The sequence below is a fragment of the Arvicanthis niloticus genome, chromosome 5 (assembly GCF_011762505.2).
Source record: "Arvicanthis niloticus isolate mArvNil1 chromosome 5, mArvNil1.pat.X, whole genome shotgun sequence".
Taxonomy (NCBI): domain Eukaryota; kingdom Metazoa; phylum Chordata; class Mammalia; order Rodentia; family Muridae; genus Arvicanthis; species Arvicanthis niloticus.
The window spans coordinates 48,475,488-48,493,176 of record NC_047662.1 but is presented as its reverse complement, the minus strand read 5'-3'; the positions used below and the strand labels follow the sequence as shown (position 1 = coordinate 48,493,176).

Here is a 17,689-nt window from a genome sequence, read left to right as displayed (position 1 = left end):
CCTTTGGATATGTATAGATAGGCAATCAAAAAATTACTCCTGAAAGAAGTTTTAGAGTGCATAAAATCATATACTAGAAAAACAAAGTTAAACCCCGGAACTCTTATTGGAGCCATTGTGTGCTACATGCAGAAGTGGAGCTTGATACCTGCTGAGTTAGAGATTAATCTGAGTCTTTCGAACCACTGTCTGACACTTTGCCCATATCACCTATCAATAGGAAAACCACCTGTTACTGACAATAGAGCTTTGAGATCTGAACTATAAGTTTAAAGTTAAAGTTTAAATAATAGTAAGTTTGCTATTTGTATTTTGGTCACAATCCTGGCAATAAAGGAAGCTTGAAACTTTGGGAACCAATTGTAATTTTTAATTCTTTGTGAGATTTGGTCATTCATTTGAAGTTGACACATCTGGTAATGATTATACAATGTCTCTCTTTCTACTTCCTCTTTTGAGTAACAATAAAAGACTACGGTTGGTCAGAAAGGAGAGAGTGTGCACAACTTCAAGCCTGAGAACAAGTGAGCTAGCAAGCTACTGCGTGAGCACAAGCCAAGATGGCCTGTTAGCTTGTAACATAAAATGTTGTCTGTGTATCAATTACATGCCTTCCATATATCCATGCTTCCATTTGAGACCTCGGGCCTGTGGCCAGGTTGGACCCTGGCATTGAGCTACCTAATAGCCTTCAGTATACACATGAGATCCAGGCAAGTATAGTCACATCTATAAGAAAGTCACCAATGTCATCAGAGATCTCCTGAGGGACAAGATAGAGTTTCTGGTTCAACTGAGTGGTATTTGCTGTGTGGTATCAAAGGTGCTCAGAGGTGGCCATAGAGATGGCATTTTCTTAGTAATAGATCTAAGTGATCTGGTTGCAGGGGCTTAGGGCTGACAGTATGGCAGTGAGTTGGGAATGCCTCTTTCTACAGACCTACAATTCCAAGGTTTCTATAGTAGATGCAACTCCCTTCAGAAGTACATGGAGGTGCCCAATACAAAAATATGATACTTCCACACAGTGAGGTTAAGGTGTGGGAATAGATTGAGGTCCAGGCTCAGGAGTAGATGATTTTAGTCTTCCTGTAAGAGCTGGCTGTGAGTGATGGAAAGGGTCTGTAATGGAGGGAGGGAGGTGTCATCAGGCACCTAAACCCAGAAAGGGATGACTTTTGGCAGTGTTAGATTTGGATTCTTAGGGTTCTTTTAGTCCAGGTATATGGCCTCAACTGGCCCAATGTTAGACTGCTCATAATAGGGCAATAATCAGATATTGCCATTGGATTCTTGTCACTCAAGTCATACCACTCTTGTTTCAGGTCTGTCAGCATCATTGTGGGACTGGCCCAATCCTCAGTTCTGCTGCCTCTTTTTCCTCATTGCCAATCGAAAGCCACAATACTGCATACATTGGGCCAGAAGGAAGAAACAACCTGTGCAGGAAAGTGTTATGTCACCTTTACATGAACTAGAATCATCTGAAGAAAGAAGCCACTATTGAGAAAATATTTCCATGAGATCAGGCTGCAGGCCAGCAAGCTCCTTGCAAACAGTTCTCTAACCTCAGTTTCAGCAGTGACATTTTCTCTCTGTCCCTTTTTGTCCTCATCTGTCTGTGTCTGTCTCTCTGTCTTTGCCCTTTCCGTGTCTCTCTGTCACTCACACACAATTAAATGTGAAAAACTCTACTTCCTTAAGGTGTCTAATTTCTTTTCACGACCTATGAGTGAAATTTAAGACACTGTCTTCCATTTCCCAAAAATCTCCCCTTGGCCATGCTTTTGTACATGCAGACACCACTAGAGACCATGAGCTAAATTTTACATGATATCTGGTTCCCATGCTACACAGGTATAAGGAATAACCAGACTGTAAGCCTATTGACTAACAAAAATTTTTGAGACCAGGGGCAGCTCAATTAATGTAAAAGGACTTATTAGCAGCTAACAATTGTCGAATATCCAACATCTTAACCTTGGCTTTTTCCCTTGTTCTGATGCATGCTAACTCATCTAGACAATGACATTACTATGCCCTTGAGACTACTTGGTGGGCACATAATGATTTAACTAGATGGGCTTTTTCTGATGCTTTCCAAACTGAACAACCCCTTTTATGCATTTAGTAGACAGGTTGATCAAGAACTAGAGGTATTGAAAGTTTCTGAGTTAAAACAATGGTTAGAGTCCCTTATAGAAATGGTTCTACAAAATTGAAGAGGCATAGAATTATTTTTCATGAGATAAAGAGGACTACATATTTTAGATATCTTGGGGAAAAACCTGTTGTTCATACACTAATTGATATGGAGTAATCAGAGAAAAATCTTACAATAGTTGAAGAAAACCTCACAAAGAGGAAGACACAAAGACATAAATGAAAAGAATTGATGCCAGTGTCTGTTCTCTTGGTCCCCCTGGTTAGCTACTATCAAATCAGCACTGTTAGAACCTTTAATTCTCATCTGACTGGATTAAATATGGAATCCTGCTTCTTATAAAAACTAGCCAATTATATAGTTTTTCGGTAAAATCAATGGTACTAAGGACAATATATACTTCTTTAGTGTAGGATGAATCCATCTTTTGATTTGTTCTCTAAGAACAGTATAGAATGTACTGAGGCCCAGACCTTAACACAACTGATTCCATGCTGGAAGTTCAGGCTCTAAGACTCAGGACCTAGACAGCAACCAACCAAAAATTACATACACCTAATCCATCAAATTATGTAAGTCTCTAAACTACTAATGGACCCGGGCTGTGGGTCAGTCAACAGGGTCTGAGAGAGAGAGAGAGAGAGAGAGAGAGAGAGAGAGAGAGAGAGAGAGAGAGAGGATGGAGGGGCAAGAGATGCGACAAACTTTTTTGATCAAGGCTCATTTATTGAAAGAAAATCATGGGTATATAAGCACAAGCTGGGGAGTGCAGCTGAAGACACTTTACCACAAGTACCTTGCAGTTGGGGACACTAAACAACAAGTCCAGTATATGTCTGAGAAAAACAAGATGCTTACTAGAGTGTGCTCAGCTGTTGTAGGCTGCTTCCAAAAATCATCATGCTAGAAAAACAAGTCTCTTGTCAGGGTGGAAAAGTATCACCCTGCAAATATATGGCCCAAGATGGCTGCAAAGATGATAGCCACTTTCTGCTAGGAATTGGCTCCCAACAACTAATCTTGCATTTTCTGTCTGTATTTTCACTGCTGCCTCTTGTTAATTCCTTCAGGATTCTTGTTTACTAAAGTATGCCAACCCAAAATATTACTTTTGTGCTCCAAAATTACCATGAGAAAGGACCCCTGCTACACTGGAAACCCAAAGACACACTGTAGTTTGCAACAGGCTAATAAAGATGATCTATTTGCTTAGAGTCATCATCAGTTTAATGTTTGTAAGATACACATTTCATACCCTGGCCTGATAGGCTTGTTCTAACACATGAGGCTATGGGAACCTAAAAGTACAATAAGCTCAACTTCCAAAGTCCCCATAGTTTATAACACTCTGAAAAATATTAAAAGTCCAAAGTTCAAAGTCTCTTCTGGGACTGTAATCTCCAAATCAAGACAGTAAACAAACTGGGCAAACTCCAAACTCTACATCTCCATATGTGATGTCAAAGCAGTTTTCCGATCTCCAAAATCTTTTTAGGGTTTGCCACAACAAACTTCTTTTCCTGGGCTGTTTTCACTCCTTGTTGGCAGATTTTCTCCACAAATAGTCCACAGCTCTGGCATCTCAAATATCTTGGGCTCTCCAAGGCAATGTTACAACTCCTTCTTTCAGTGTCTGGGACCTACAAATGATCTTCTGGGTTCCTCCAAAGGGCTGGCATCACTTCTCCAGCTCTACTCTCTGTAGCACTCTAAACTCATGTTGATTCACTCCACTGCTGCTGCTGTTCTTAGTGATTATCTCATGGTACTGACATCTCCAATATACTGGTTTCTTTCCCTGAAACTAGGCTTCACCAATAGCCTCTCAGAGGGTGTCTTCATGGTGCTAAGCCTCAAAATCTTTGCATGACTCCTTCAGTACTGGGACATCAAGCATAACTGAAGATGCACCTTCACCAACAACCTTCCAAGACCTCTCATGGGGCTAAGCCTCAGCTTTTCTTTATGACTCCTTCAGGCTTTCAAAACCAGTATGAATTGGGTGCCTTGTAAACATTACCAAGTACAGCTGCACCACAAGGCACAACCTTGGCTACCTTTGGAACACAGCTTCTTTGTGCTCTCAGAAAACACTTCCCAGATTTTACCTCAGTGATGCTAGTCTCTACTTCATCACCACTAATTGCTTAGCTCTAGCTAACTAGCTTTAATTGTCCTGGTAGTCTTCTTCTCCTCTTGACTATAAAGCTAGAGCCATATGGCCAAACCTGTCAAGTTCTGCTGCTTGCAGGAACTGGAATTTAGTCCTCTTGTTCCATTATTTTATCACTGGATTTGACATTTCCAACTGTTTCATTGCCTAAGTTTGGCTGTCCTGGATCTTGCTCTGTAGACTGATGTTGAACTCACAGATCTTCTACTTCTCTCTGGGGATTAAAGGTGTATACCACCTTACCTGGATTTAAGCTTTTCCTGACCTAGATCTTGCTCTGTCTCAGGCTGGCCTTAAACTCAGAGATCTGCTTGATTTTATCTCCTGGCATTAAAGGTGTGTACCACAATCCCTGGATCAAATTTAGCTGGGTAAAATCTTGCCCTAAGGTGGTCACTCCCTTGATTCAATTAAATATTCTTGAACACAGGATTCAGCTCCATTTCACTTCCTGAGACTCCATTAATACTCAAACTCTATAGTTTATATTTTTTCTTTCTAAACTTGCTGTGCTTATTAGAAACATGCTTCATAAGACTTAACCAGAGAGCAAATTCTATGGTGGACATTTCTGAGACTTCCTTTGTGAATGCAATTAATCTGAGTCTCTTCACCTTAGCCTTAGGCAAACTCTTCAGACAAGGGCAAAGAGGAGTCATGTTTTTCACATACTACATACTGAAGTTCTTCTCCACTGAAACCTCTTAGGCCTCTTTCAGAATTACAACATACTCATGTGGGTTTTGTTTGTTTGTTTTGTGTTTGGCTTTTAATTGTTGTTGTCCTTATTGTTTTCATACAAAACCTCACTATTTAACTATTGGGTAATCTAGAACTGAATTTACACTCAATTGCATGATCACAGTATTGAACACACTGAAACAAATACACAAACACAGACATTAAAACCACAAACACTAACTGCATCCATGCATAAACAAGTGCGTATGGATACACACACAAGATGAGTCAATCAAGCAAAAATCGGGATCCAGACTTCTAGTTCAGTGTTTGGTTTCACACAAAAAGGCCAGACTCAATTAACCAACAGTAGTAAAAATTAATCTTTAACAGGATTAAGTGAGTGAAGACTCAATGGACCAATTATATAGAAGCTGTGGAAGGAATGTGGGATTACATGGGGGAGGGGTGAGGAGGAATGTATATAAAAGTCAGAGGAATCCAAGTAGAATGCCAGAGTCCTGAACCTTACAGTCACTGCCTGCTCGTGCTGGGAGTAGGAGCCTTGTAGCCAGAGTCCACATCAGGTAAGTAATTTACCTCCATAAGGAGACCTCTTGCTTGCTGGGCTAGCCTTATCGCCATCCAGGTTCAAATTTCCTATTTATCATAATTCTATAAAAACTGTAAGATGTCAGTTTTAATGAGATATGTGATTACATGGGAATTTCCTCATTTTATTTTTTATTGGGTATTTTATTTACATTTCAGATGTTATCCCTTTTTCCCATTACCCCCAACCAAGAAAAACCCTATCCCATCCTCCCTCCTCCTGCTTCTATGGGGATGAACCCCCACCTACCCACCCACTTCCCTGCCCTCTTATTCCCTACACCTGGGAATCCATCCTTCACAGGACCAAGGACCTCCTCTCCCGCTTGTGCCCAAAAAGGCCATCCTCTCCTACATATATACAGCTGGAGCTATGGATTCCTCCCTACGTGCTCCCAGGCTGTTGGTTTAGACCCTAGGAGCTCTGGTTGGTTGGTATTGTTGCTCTCCCATTGGGCCTCAAACACATTCAGCTCCTTCAGTCTTCTCTGTAACTCCTCCATTGGGAACCCCATGATCAGTTCAATGGTTAGTTGTGAGCATCTGCCTCTGTATATGTCAGGCTCTGGCAGACCTCTAAGGAGACTATTGTATCAGGCTCCTGTCAACATGCACTTCCTGGCATCCACATCAGTGTCTCCCTTTGGTGACTGCACATGGGATGGATACTCAGGTGAAACAGTCTCCAGTTTCAATTTCTGTTTCACACTTTGTCTGCATGTTTGCTCCCATGAGTGTTTTGTTACTCGAAAAAGGACCAAAGCACTCACACTTTGGTCTTCCATACATCTGGGTTCTTTCCAGGTTCTAGCTATTATAAATAAGGCTGCTATGAACATAGTGGAACATATGTCCTTGTTATATGTTGGAGCATCTTCTGCATGCCTAGGAGTGGTATAGCTGGGTCCTCAGCTATGTCTAATTTTCTGAGGAACTGCCAAACTGATTTCCAGAGTGGTTGTATCAGCTTGCAATCTCACCAACAGTAGAGGAGTGGTTTTTTTTTCTCTACATCCTCAACAGCATCTGATATCACTTGAGTTTTTATCTTAGCCATGCTGACAGGTGTGAGGTGGAATCTCCGGGTTTTTTTGATTTGCATTTCTCCGATGACTAAAAGTATTGAAGGCTCCTTTAGGTACTTCTTGGCCATTCAAATTTCCTCAGTTGAGAATTCTTTGTTTAGCTATGTACCCAATTTTTGATAGGGTTATTTGATGGTCTGGCATCCAATTTTTTGAGATCATTCTATATATTGGATATTAGCCCTCTATTAGATATAGGATTAGTAAAGATCTTTTCCCTATCTGTTGGTTGGTGTTTGGTCCTAATGACAGTGTCCTTTGCTTTACAGGAGCTTTGCAATTTTAAGAGGTTCCATTTGTTAATTCTTGATCTTAGAGCATAAGCCACTGGTGTTCTGTTCAGGAACTTTTCTCCTATGCCCAAGTATTCGAGTTTCTTTGGGTTTCTTCAATTAGTCTCAGTGTATCTGGTTTTATGTGAAAGTCCTTTATCCACTTGGACTTGAGCTTTATAGAGGAGATAAGAATGGATTCAATTTTAGCTACTTTGTCAAAGATCAAGTGACCATAGTTGTCTGGATTCATTTCTGAGTCTTCAATTTTATTCTACTGATCTTTCTTCCTGACTCTGTAACAATACCATGGAGTTTTGATCACTATTACTCTGTAGTTCAGCTTGAGGTCAGGGATGGTGATTCCCCCAAAAGTTCTTTTATTGTTGAGAACAGTTCCCAATATCCTGGGTTTCTTGTTAGTCCAAATGAATTTGCAATTGCTCTTTGTATCTCTGTGAAGAATTGAGTTGGAATTTTGATGGGGATTACATAGAATCTGTAGAATGCTTTCCACAAGATGGTCATTTTTACTATATTAATCCTTCCAGTCCATGAGCATGGGAGATCTTTCCATCTTCTGAGATCTTCAATTTGTTTCTTCAGAGACTTGAAGTTCTTGTCATACAGATATTGGTTAGATTTATACCAAGGTATTTTATAGTATTTGTAGATGTTGTGATGTGAGTCCTTTTCCTAATTTTTTCCTCAGTCTGTTTATCCTTTGAGTAGAGGAAGGCTACTGATTTGTTTGAGTTGATTTTATGTCCAGCCATTTTGCTAAAGTTGTTTATCAGTTTTAGGAGTTCCCTGGCAGATGCCTTGGGGTCACTCATGTATAGTATCATATCATCTGCAAATAGTGATATTTTGACTTCTTTCTTTCTTAATTGTATCCTTTGACTTCCTTTTGTTGTCTAATTGCTCCAGCTAGGACTTTTAATACTAGGTATTTAATACAGGTAGGAAGAGAGTGGGCAGCCTTGCCCAGTCCCTGATTTTAGGGAGATTGCTTCAAATTTCTCTCGATTTAGTTTTGGTGTTCCTTCTGTTTCTATTTTGTGGAATAGTTTGAAGGGAATTGGTATTAGGTCATTCTTGATGGTATGGTACAATTCTGCATGAAAATCATCTGGTCTTTTTTTGTGGACAGACTTTTTAATAACTGCTATTTCTTTACGGGGTATGAGAGTGCTTAGATGGTTTATCTGCTCCTGATTTAACTTTGGTACCTTGTATCTGTCTAGAAAGTTGTCCATTTCATTCAGATTTTCAGTTTTGTCGAGTTTAGGCTTTTGTAGTAGTATCTGAAGATTTTTTTAAATTCCTCAATTTCTGTTATGTCTCACTTATCAGTTCTGAATTTATTAATTTGGATACTGTCTCTGCACCCTCTGGTTAAGTGTTTATCTATCTTGTTGATATTTTCAAAATCTAGCTCTTGATTTCGTTGACTATTTGTATAGTTTTTGTTTGTTTGTTTGTTTTTGTTTCTACTTGGTTGATTTCAGCTCTAAGTGTGATTATTTCCTGCCTTCTAGTCCTCTTGGGTGTATTTGCTTCTTTTGGTTCTAGAGCGTTCATTTGTGCTGTCAAATTGCTAGCGTATGCTCTCTCCAGTTTCTTTTTGTAGGCACTTAGAGCAATGAGTTTTTCATTTAGCACTGCTTTCATTGGTATGATGAGCCTTCATTTTCATTACATTCTAAAGTCTTTAATTTCTTTATTTCTTCCTTGACCAAGTCATCACTGAGTAGAGCATTGTACAGTTTCCATGTGTATGTGGGCTTTCCATTGTTTTTGTCATTGGTGAATACCAGCCTTAGTATGTGGTGATCTGATAGGATGCATGTGATTATTTCAATTTTCTTGTATCTGTCGAGGCCATTTTGTGACCAATTATATGGTCTATTTTGGAGATGGTACCATGAGGTGCTGTGAAAAAGGTATATTCTTTTCTTTTAGGATGAAATGTTCTACAGATATCTGTTAAGTCCATTTGTTTCATAACTTCTGTTAGTTTGACTGTGTCTCTGTTTAGTTTCTGTTTCCAAGATCTGTCCATTGCTGAGAGTGTGGTGTTGAAGTCCCCCACTATTATTGTGTGAGATGCAATTTGTGCTTTGAGCTTTAGTAAGGTTTCTTTTATGAATGTGGGTGCCCTTGCATTTGGAGCATAGATGCCCTTGCATTTGGAGCATAGAGTTCATCTTGGTAGGTTTTTTTTTTTTTTTTTTTTTGACAAGTATGAAGAGTCCTTTTTTTTTTTTTTGATAACTTCTGGTTTAAAAGTTGATTGTATTCTGTATTACAATGGCTACTCCAGCTTGTTTCATGGGATCAATTGCTTGTAAAAGTGTTTTTCAGTCTTTTACTCTGAGGTAGTGTCTGTCTTTGTCACTGAGGTACATTTCCTGTATGCAGCAAAATTCTGGGTCCTGTTTATGTATCCAGGCTTTTAGTCTACATCTTCTTATTGTGGAATTGTGTCTATTGATAAGAGATATTAAGGAAAAATGAGTGTTGCTCCCTTTTATTTTTGTCATTAGAAGTATAATTATGTTTGTGTAGATCTTCTTTTGGGTTTGTTGGAAGATTACTTTCTTGCTTTTTCTAGTTTGTAGTTTCCCTCGTTGTGGTGTAGTTTTCCATCTATTATCCTTTAAGGGCTGGATTTGTGGAAAGATATTGTGAAGATTTGGTTTTGTCATGGAATATCTTGGTTTCTTTATCTATAGTGATTGAGAGTTTTGCTGGGTATAGTAGTCTCGCCTGGCATTTGTGTTCTCTTAGGGTCTCCGTGATTTCAGTCCAGAAACTTGTAGCTTTTATAGTCTCTAGTGAGAAGGCTGCTGTAATTCTGATAGATGTGCCTTATATGTTACTTGACATTTTTCCCTTACTTCTTTTAATATTCTTTTTTTTTCTTTTGTGCATTTGATGTTTTGATTGCTATGTGAAGGGGGAACTTCTTTTATGTCTATTTGGAGTTCTGTGTTCTTGTATGTTTGTGGGCATCTTTTTCTTTAGGTTAGGAAAGTTTTCTTCAATAATTTTGTTGAAGATATTTACTGGCCTTTAAGTTGGGAATCTTCATTCTCATCTATACCTATTATCCTTAGCTTTAGGCTTCTCATTATGTCCTGGATTTTCTTGATGTTTTGGCTTAGGAGTTTTTTGCATTTTGCATTTTGTTTGACATTTGTGTCAATATTTTCCATGGTATCTTCAGCACATGACATTCTCTCTCTGTCTCTGTATTTTGTTGGTGATACTTGTATCCTTGACTCCTGATCTCTCCTAGGTTTTCTATCTCCAGGGTAGTCTGCTTTTGAGATTTCTTAATTGTATCTAGTTCCATTTTTAGATCCTGGTTAGTTTTGTTTAATTTCTTCACCTGTTTGGTTGTGTTTTCTTGCAATCTTTAAGGAATTTTTGTGTTTCCTATTTAAGGGTTTCTACCTGTATACTTGTGTTCTCTTGTATTTCTTTAAGTCCTTTATCATCATTATGAGAAGTGATTTTAGATCTCAATCCTGCTTTTCTGGTGTGATGGGGTGTCCAGAACTTGCTATGGTGAATGAACTGGGTTCTGATGATGACAGGTAACCTTGGTTTCTGTTGTTTATACTCTTGTTCTTGCCTTTCACCATCTGGTTATCTCTAGTGCCACCTAAACTCACTGTCTTTGACTGAAGCCTGCCTTTCCAGTTATCTGGCTTTTGGCAGAACTCCTCAGAGTCTAGCTGTATCTGTGATCCTGTGATCCTGATCTCCTAGGTGGAAGAGCTCCTGGGACTCAGGCTGCCTCTGGGATATGGAAATCCTGCTTCTCTGGGTGCAGTGGTTCCTGTAGGATGGGTCAGGATATGGTGTCTTAATGGGAACAGACCAGCTAGGTGTCTGCCCCAGGCAAAATGCAATTTTCTCATTTTAAAAACAGGGTATCAAGTGACAAGGATGGCCTTGAACTCTGGATCCTTCTGGTAGTGTACAGTTTTCTAGATGTAGTCTGGAATTTTAGTGAGAATTATTTTTATTAATTAATCCTTCTGCAGTATTTTAAATTATATTTCACAGATTATGGTTTTGCAATTATATGAACTGGAATTTTCTCTTAATTATACTTTACAAATTATGCTGGAGAAGGCTTCAGGCACACAAGCCCAAATTTCTAGCTTTTGACTTGTGTGCTGGAAGCCACAGATGACACAGAAACCAAGGCTATAGGGATGTAGTTGCTTCAGTCTTGTCCAAGGTTTTAGACATTGCATAAGATATGTAAGTGTGTATGAGAAAAAAGTATACAGCAGCCACACCTGGAAACTAGAATTAATGTCCTGGGCACAAATGATCATGATGCAGGATAGACTTAGAAGAGCTAATGGATATATTGTCTCCTTTCTTTATTCCTCTGGAATCCAAATTGTAATGAGAAACTCTTCTCCCTGTAAACTATGTACACTTGGCTTCTCCTCTAAGACTCACAAGAGCAGGTGCTCTCATTCAGTATCACTGCTTTCCAAATACCCTGGGGAAAATTGCACCTTTTAGTTAGGTTTGGCATTTCATATGTGCTCTGATTATATAGCCAGGTGGCCATGAATTAACAGATCTTTTACCTTATTAACCAAATTAGTATAATGTAGGCCCAAACTACTTACATTTGTCTCTAAATAGTTGAGTAATACATACAGCCAGGGATCTCACAGGTTCTCCTTAGCTCTTCTCAGGAGAGATCAATCTGTTGAAAGGACAATTAGGCTGGGTTGGGCCTATGACATTAGCTCTATTTTCTTAAAGGGCCTGAAAACTTGTTCAGTGTCTTTTTTTCTGAAACAAAACTCTGGTCAGACTTGATGCTCCTGAATAACCCTTCTGATTAAACATGCAATTAAGAGAAACAGGGATTGGTATCATATGAGAAAATGGTTAATTTTTTTCCACTGTGGTTGCTTACAAGGGAGTCTACATGCTGAGTGATGAACTTTTGGCTGTGCAGAGTGTGTAATGAACTGTGCAGACTGTACTCTCCATTATTGCTAGAGTATGGGTGCCTCGGACTGCTCTGCTGCTCCAGTCAGCGGGTCAGGGTCTAGCGAGAGAGAGAAGGGGAAAAAGGGGGAAAATGGAGAAAAACTAGAGTGTGTGACCAAGTCTCATTTCTCATTTATTGTCTCCCTCTTATCGTCTTCTATTGCAAGGAAATCCTGGGTATTTATAAGCATAAGCAGAGGAACACAGCTGAAGACTCTTTACCACGTGTGCCTTGCAGCTGGGGTCAATAACAGTAAAACAAGATATGTGGGATAAACAAGATGTTTATCAGAGTGTGCCTAGCTGTTGTAGGCTGTTGATAAACAAGTCTCTATCAGGGTATATGGCTCGAGATGGCTGCAAAGTTGATAGCTGCTTTCGGCTAGGAGTTGGCTCCCAACACATGGGTTCTGGCCTTCTGATTAGTGCAATGTGTGAGGAATTGGGATTTCCAAAACTTAGCCTGAAGTTATGTCTCCTAAATCTTTCTCCAGGTTCCTTCTGACTGAATATCTATTAGGATGAGCACCTACAACCTTCCCACACTCCTGAAGCTGGCACTGGAGGCGATGCTGAGGAAAGATGCCATAGACTTCTCTGATCTGGAAAACCTCCCCACTATGCTCTTCCCACCACTTTTAATAGAGGCATTCAAGAGCAGATGCACACAGATGTTGAAGGCAATGGTGGCAGCCTGGCCCTTTTCCTACCTCCCTGTGGGACCATTGCTGAAAACTGCTGGTGTGGAGATGATGCAAGCGGTGCTGGGTGGCATAGATATACTGGTGATCCAGAATGTTCATCCCAGGTAGGCAAGGCCCAAAATGGCTAGAGGGGGATATGGTTAGTGATAAGACACATATGAGGGCAGAGAGACTGTGATCAAACAGGACAGAGGCTAATGATGTCATTGACATTGGGGATTTATGGAATTACTATTCAAGTTGGAAGCTGATCTAAGTGAAACTCATAGTGGACAGCTCAGAGTATTAGTAGCCCTAGTAGGATGAGCCTTTCCCTGGCTTTCCTACAGACACTAGATATGGGAGAGACACAAGTCAAGAGCAACTGAATAGAGGGAAGTGGGGCATGTCTCCCTATGCAGATCATGCAGTGCCCTGCTTCCCTGGTGTGAGGTGTTATGTTGGAGTTGATGTTCAACAAGTGGGATCTAAGCTGACTCCATGTTGGTTCTTGTTTTACATTATAAAACTACCGTTTTCTATCACAGAAGGAAGAAGCTTCAAGTGTTGGACTTGAGAGATGTGCATCAGGATTTTTGGGATGCATGGGCTGGAAGAGAAGATGAAGCGTGCTCAGCAGATACTTTAAGAAAGAAGCAAGTCCCAGAGAGCCATCCTACTTATGCACCGACAAAGCTATTGCAGGTGGTCACTAACCTGAGCCTCATCTTCCCTTTGAAAGAAGACCAAAAATGCTTGCTCCAGTGGGCCCAGAAGAACAGTGAATCTTTGCAGCTAATCTGTCCGAAAATTAAAATTTGTGTCTTCCCCCTGGAGATTACCAAGGAGGTCTTCAACATTTTCCAGCCAATCTATATTGAGGAATTGGAAATATGCTCACATGAGGTCGTGACTAACCTACGTTTCTTTCCACATTACCTTGACCCGATTAGCAATATTACCAGATCCAATCTAAATCAAATCCATTTCCAAGGTAATGATGTGAATACTGTGACAGATGTAAGGAGGTGTGCTGCCAAATTCTTTTCTCAGTTCTCTAAACTCAACCATCTCCAGAGTCTCTCTTTGAATGGTAACCACATTTCCTATAACAACATGAAAATTTTGTTCAGGTAAGGAAGGATGGTGAGGTGTTTGTGCTCTGGCAAAAACAAAACAAAACAAAACAAAACAAACAAACAACAACAAAAAAACAAAACTTTCCTTTTACTTGGAGCACCTAGTTGTTCCAGTCACAAAGGGTGTTACAATGACAGACTCATTAAAGTGTCAAAGTGTGGACTGTTAACTGAACTCACTTGGTTCATTCCTACTCCTTTAGCTGAGTCTGAGCTGGGGTAGGGGATATTGAGATAGCAGCCTTGCAAACAGGTCCATTGTGTGGATCAGATGCACTAAGTATGCTTTGCATATTCCTCTTTGGGATCCAGGCAAAGCTAATGGAAAGAAACAGACAGAGCAGAGAGCCCTGAGCTGGAGAGGCTCCACACTTGCCCTCTACAAAGATATACATGTACAGGAACCAGTTTGTTCCTCTATTGGAGTTGGTCAGCCTCTAATTCTCCCTAAATGGAAGGATATTTTGAACTTGAGTTGGGACTAAGTAGATGAGAAATCTGTGACAGTGGGGTGGGGGTCATCAGAGTCAAGGGTAGAACACTGAAATTAAGGATGGAAACTGTGGAGATAGCAGGGACAAAAATAAACTCTGCAGAACACAGGCCATGATGTTGACAGAACCTTTCTGGGCTAGTCCTTTCTATGTATGGTCTTCTGGCATGATGAGGCAAGCTGTAGTTCTCTGACAGAGTGAGTATGGAGAGTTTCAGACCTGTGGTCTGAGCCCATCCCATGTGATTGTAATATGCCTCAGTAGACAATGCTATGATCAGACACCAACATGTTTGTTCTCAAGGTGTATGTTCAACAGAAGCATAGATTGACTCTACATATGTGGCTTCCTTTGTCAGTGTCTATCTTATTAGTGTCCTCCAGCAACATGAGCTAGAACCAATTTCTTGTTCTTTTTCTAGATTCCTGAAGAACCCCTTGGAGTCCTTCTCTATGACTTTATTCCACCTCTCAACCTCAGAACTGGATCACCTATCAAAGTGTCAGAGCCTCTATCAACTGAAACAACTGCACTTCAATGATATAGAGTTTACTGAGTCATGTTTCAAGAGTCTCCGAATTCTCCTAGAGAATGTATCTAAAACTCTGCAGAGTCTGCACTTTGAGCACTGCAGGATGAAGGACTCTCAGCTCAAAGTCCTCTTGCCAGCCCTGAGCCAGTGCTCACAGCTCAACAGTATTATTTTCAATGGCAATTACTTTTCCACTCCTGTACTCAAGGACCTTCTGCAATGCATGGCCAGTCTGAGCAACTTGACTGTAGAGGTGTACCCTGCCCCAAAAGAGTGTTATGATCCCTGGCATTATGTTGTGGTAGAGAGTTTTACACAGCTGTGTCCTCAGCTGGTACAAGTGCTCATGGCCAAAAGGCAGCCCAAGACAATCATGTTTGTTACAGCTAACTGCCCTAATTGTTGGGGATGCTGTGTCTATGACACAAAGACTAGCCTTTGTCATTGTTGGCAGTAAATAGGAGATTGATTCTGGATGCTGAGAAATGAAATCTGAGGAAGTACATTCACCAGAGAGTCCCTGAATTCATGGCTTTAGTTGTAATAAAATCAAAATGGTGTTCAGTGAATTGAGACCTCGGTGATTTGATATGAAGGACAATAGGATAGTACAAATGGGTGTCTTGTGGAATCAGAAAGACAGTTCTGCATGTCTAAATATGCCTCCATCAGTCCAGGATCCACATTGGCTTCCCCATTTGGTAAATATAAGGCCAGTCTATGAACTGATTGGTCTCCTCTTGTGTGCTACCCATGTCACTGACCTCAGTTTCACGTTTGCTGTTCTATGATGTCCTGATGTATGACCAAGGAAGTTATCATCTGAGGCTTGTTGGTGACAAAATGCATTAAAGGCAATTATGACATTTTCTTCTACTTTTTACTTCCCACTGTTGTCTCCTTGGTTTGTTATGTGCACAATACTGTCAAACTAATTGTGAAGGGCTCTTAAAAACCATTGTCTGTAGAGAACCATCCTTGGGATGGGATGGGATTGGGAGCCCAAAAAGCATTCCTACACAAGACTGAAAGTTAACACATTCTAGAAACAGTTTGTGTTTATTAGAACTTAAATTTCATCAGTGCTTGCAGAGATGGGCCATTGTAGGATTTCCAATGACAATGGGGCAATGTACTCTATCAAAATATTGCAAAGTTTTATCAGTGAAAGTGTGGTATCACAACACAACCTATTCAGCACAATGCATACTGTCTACTGTCCCCTAGGGGCTGGACCCTCTGCTGGTCATTTCATTCACAGAAATGCAGAGACAGGATAAGCAGGCTTGTCATGCCTCAAGCACATCTGGGATTCCTAATCTCCAGGCCCTGCCAGTGTTTTTGCCAAGCAAAAAGTACCCTATGAAGGAAATTCATTCTGCATCTTCTGGATCATTGTCTCTGGGTTCAGCTTCAGGTCAAGACACTGTTTCCAAAGCCTTAGACCTCTGCCTCAGCAGTTCACAGTGAAAACACACACACACACACACACACACACACACACACACACACACACATTGTGTTTAAGGCTATATTGTCCAGAAGATACCAGCCTATAGAGTAAACTCATCCTCTACTTCCAGCCAACTGAGTACCTGGCCTTCACTTGGTACCCTACCTCAAACAGAGTACCTTAGGTTCAGGAGAGATGGCCCAGCAGATAAGAGTGATTTCTACACTTTTAGACCAGTTAGGATTCTTTTCTGTTACCAACCTGAAGACTCCCACCCATCTAGCTCTGTGTAGATATACTTTCCATTGGATACCATGCTCATTTCTGAATCCCTATATGATGCACATAAGTGCATGCTGGTGAAACACACACTTATATTTAAATAAATAAACCTACAATAAATATTCACAGTTAAAAAATACACTTTAGCACCAGACAACCAATTGGTTGTCTTCCCTAGGGAAAGTCAACTCTTCTCTTCCTTGCTTTTCAGTTCTTTTTGTAGGTCTGAGACCCTGGGGCATTGTCTCTCTAGTTTGCCATGTTCACTGGTGTCATGCTTGTTCATCTCCTATAAGTTCAATTGTGTTTTTCAAGCTTTGCCTATAGCTTTTCACACTACTAGTAGATGCAATATCACAGCAAACTCACTGGTTCTCTAGAGCTTACAGTCATCTTTCCACATCTTCAGCAATGTTCCCTGTGTGTTTTTCAGATGTACCCTTTGGTATTGATGTCAATAATTCTGCATCTTTATTGGTTGTGGTTTTCTGTAGGTGTCTCTGCCTCTTGAAAATCGAAGTTTCCTTTATTTTGGGTAAAGAGATTTGGCGGCCATGGCTCTGCACAGGGTTTTGGGTGGCATGATAGGCTGTGCAGGCCAGCGTGAGCAGGCAAAGCAGGCAGAAGGGGACGTGAGCACACATGCATGCCCAGCCAGCCCTGTCCTCACCCCAGTATCTTTTTTCTTAATTAAAGCATTTTAAATGGAAACTCGGTTTAATCTGGATCTTAGAGTTGTGAAGACACACCTTCTAATGGCCATACTTTTTTTCTGACCCCATTATAAATGACATGGAGGAAGAAAGTTCAGTATATTTTTTGTCTGCTTGTTTGCTCTTACTAGCAAGTCAATTTCTTCACTGTTAATAGAGGCTACTTCTCAGAGATTCCTGCATATAGAAGTCAAGATGAGACACCCAGTTCATGAACTGAACAACTACTGAGATCTTGGGCCTTCCATTCACAGACAGCCATTGTTTGATTAACTAGACCACAGTCTGTAAAATACGCTAGTAAACTCCTCATTTACATATTCTTGCTATAAGTTCTGTTCTTCTAGAGAATCTTGCCTAATACATTTA

The 17,689-nt window shown here is 40.4% G+C and overlaps 1 protein-coding gene across 1 annotated transcript; it reads left to right on the top strand.

Moving 5' to 3' along the window:
* The first annotated feature begins 12,545 nt into the window (after positions 1–12,545).
* On the top strand, positions 12,546–15,329 carry LOC117708253 (oogenesin-3-like). Its single transcript, XM_034501727.1, has 3 exons — positions 12,546–12,832; positions 13,259–13,840; positions 14,762–15,329. Exons 1-3 carry the CDS (start codon positions 12,546–12,548, stop codon positions 15,327–15,329), a joined length of 1,437 nt encoding a protein of 478 aa, XP_034357618.1.
* The last annotated feature ends 2,360 nt before the right edge of the window (positions 15,330–17,689 follow it).

Bases quoted from the DNA above. Each gene is read 5' to 3' on its own strand.
- LOC117708253 (XM_034501727.1), top strand. From the start codon at position 12,546: ATGAGCACCTACAACCTTCCCACACTCCTGAAGCTGGCACTGGAGGCG. The intron at 12,833-13,258 runs GTAGGCAAGGCC...CTATCACAGAAG, and splicing joins ATCCAGAATGTTCATCCCAG to GAAGAAGCTTCAAGTGTTGG. The intron at 13,841-14,761 runs GTAAGGAAGGAT...TTCTTTTTCTAG, and splicing joins AACATGAAAATTTTGTTCAG to ATTCCTGAAGAACCCCTTGG.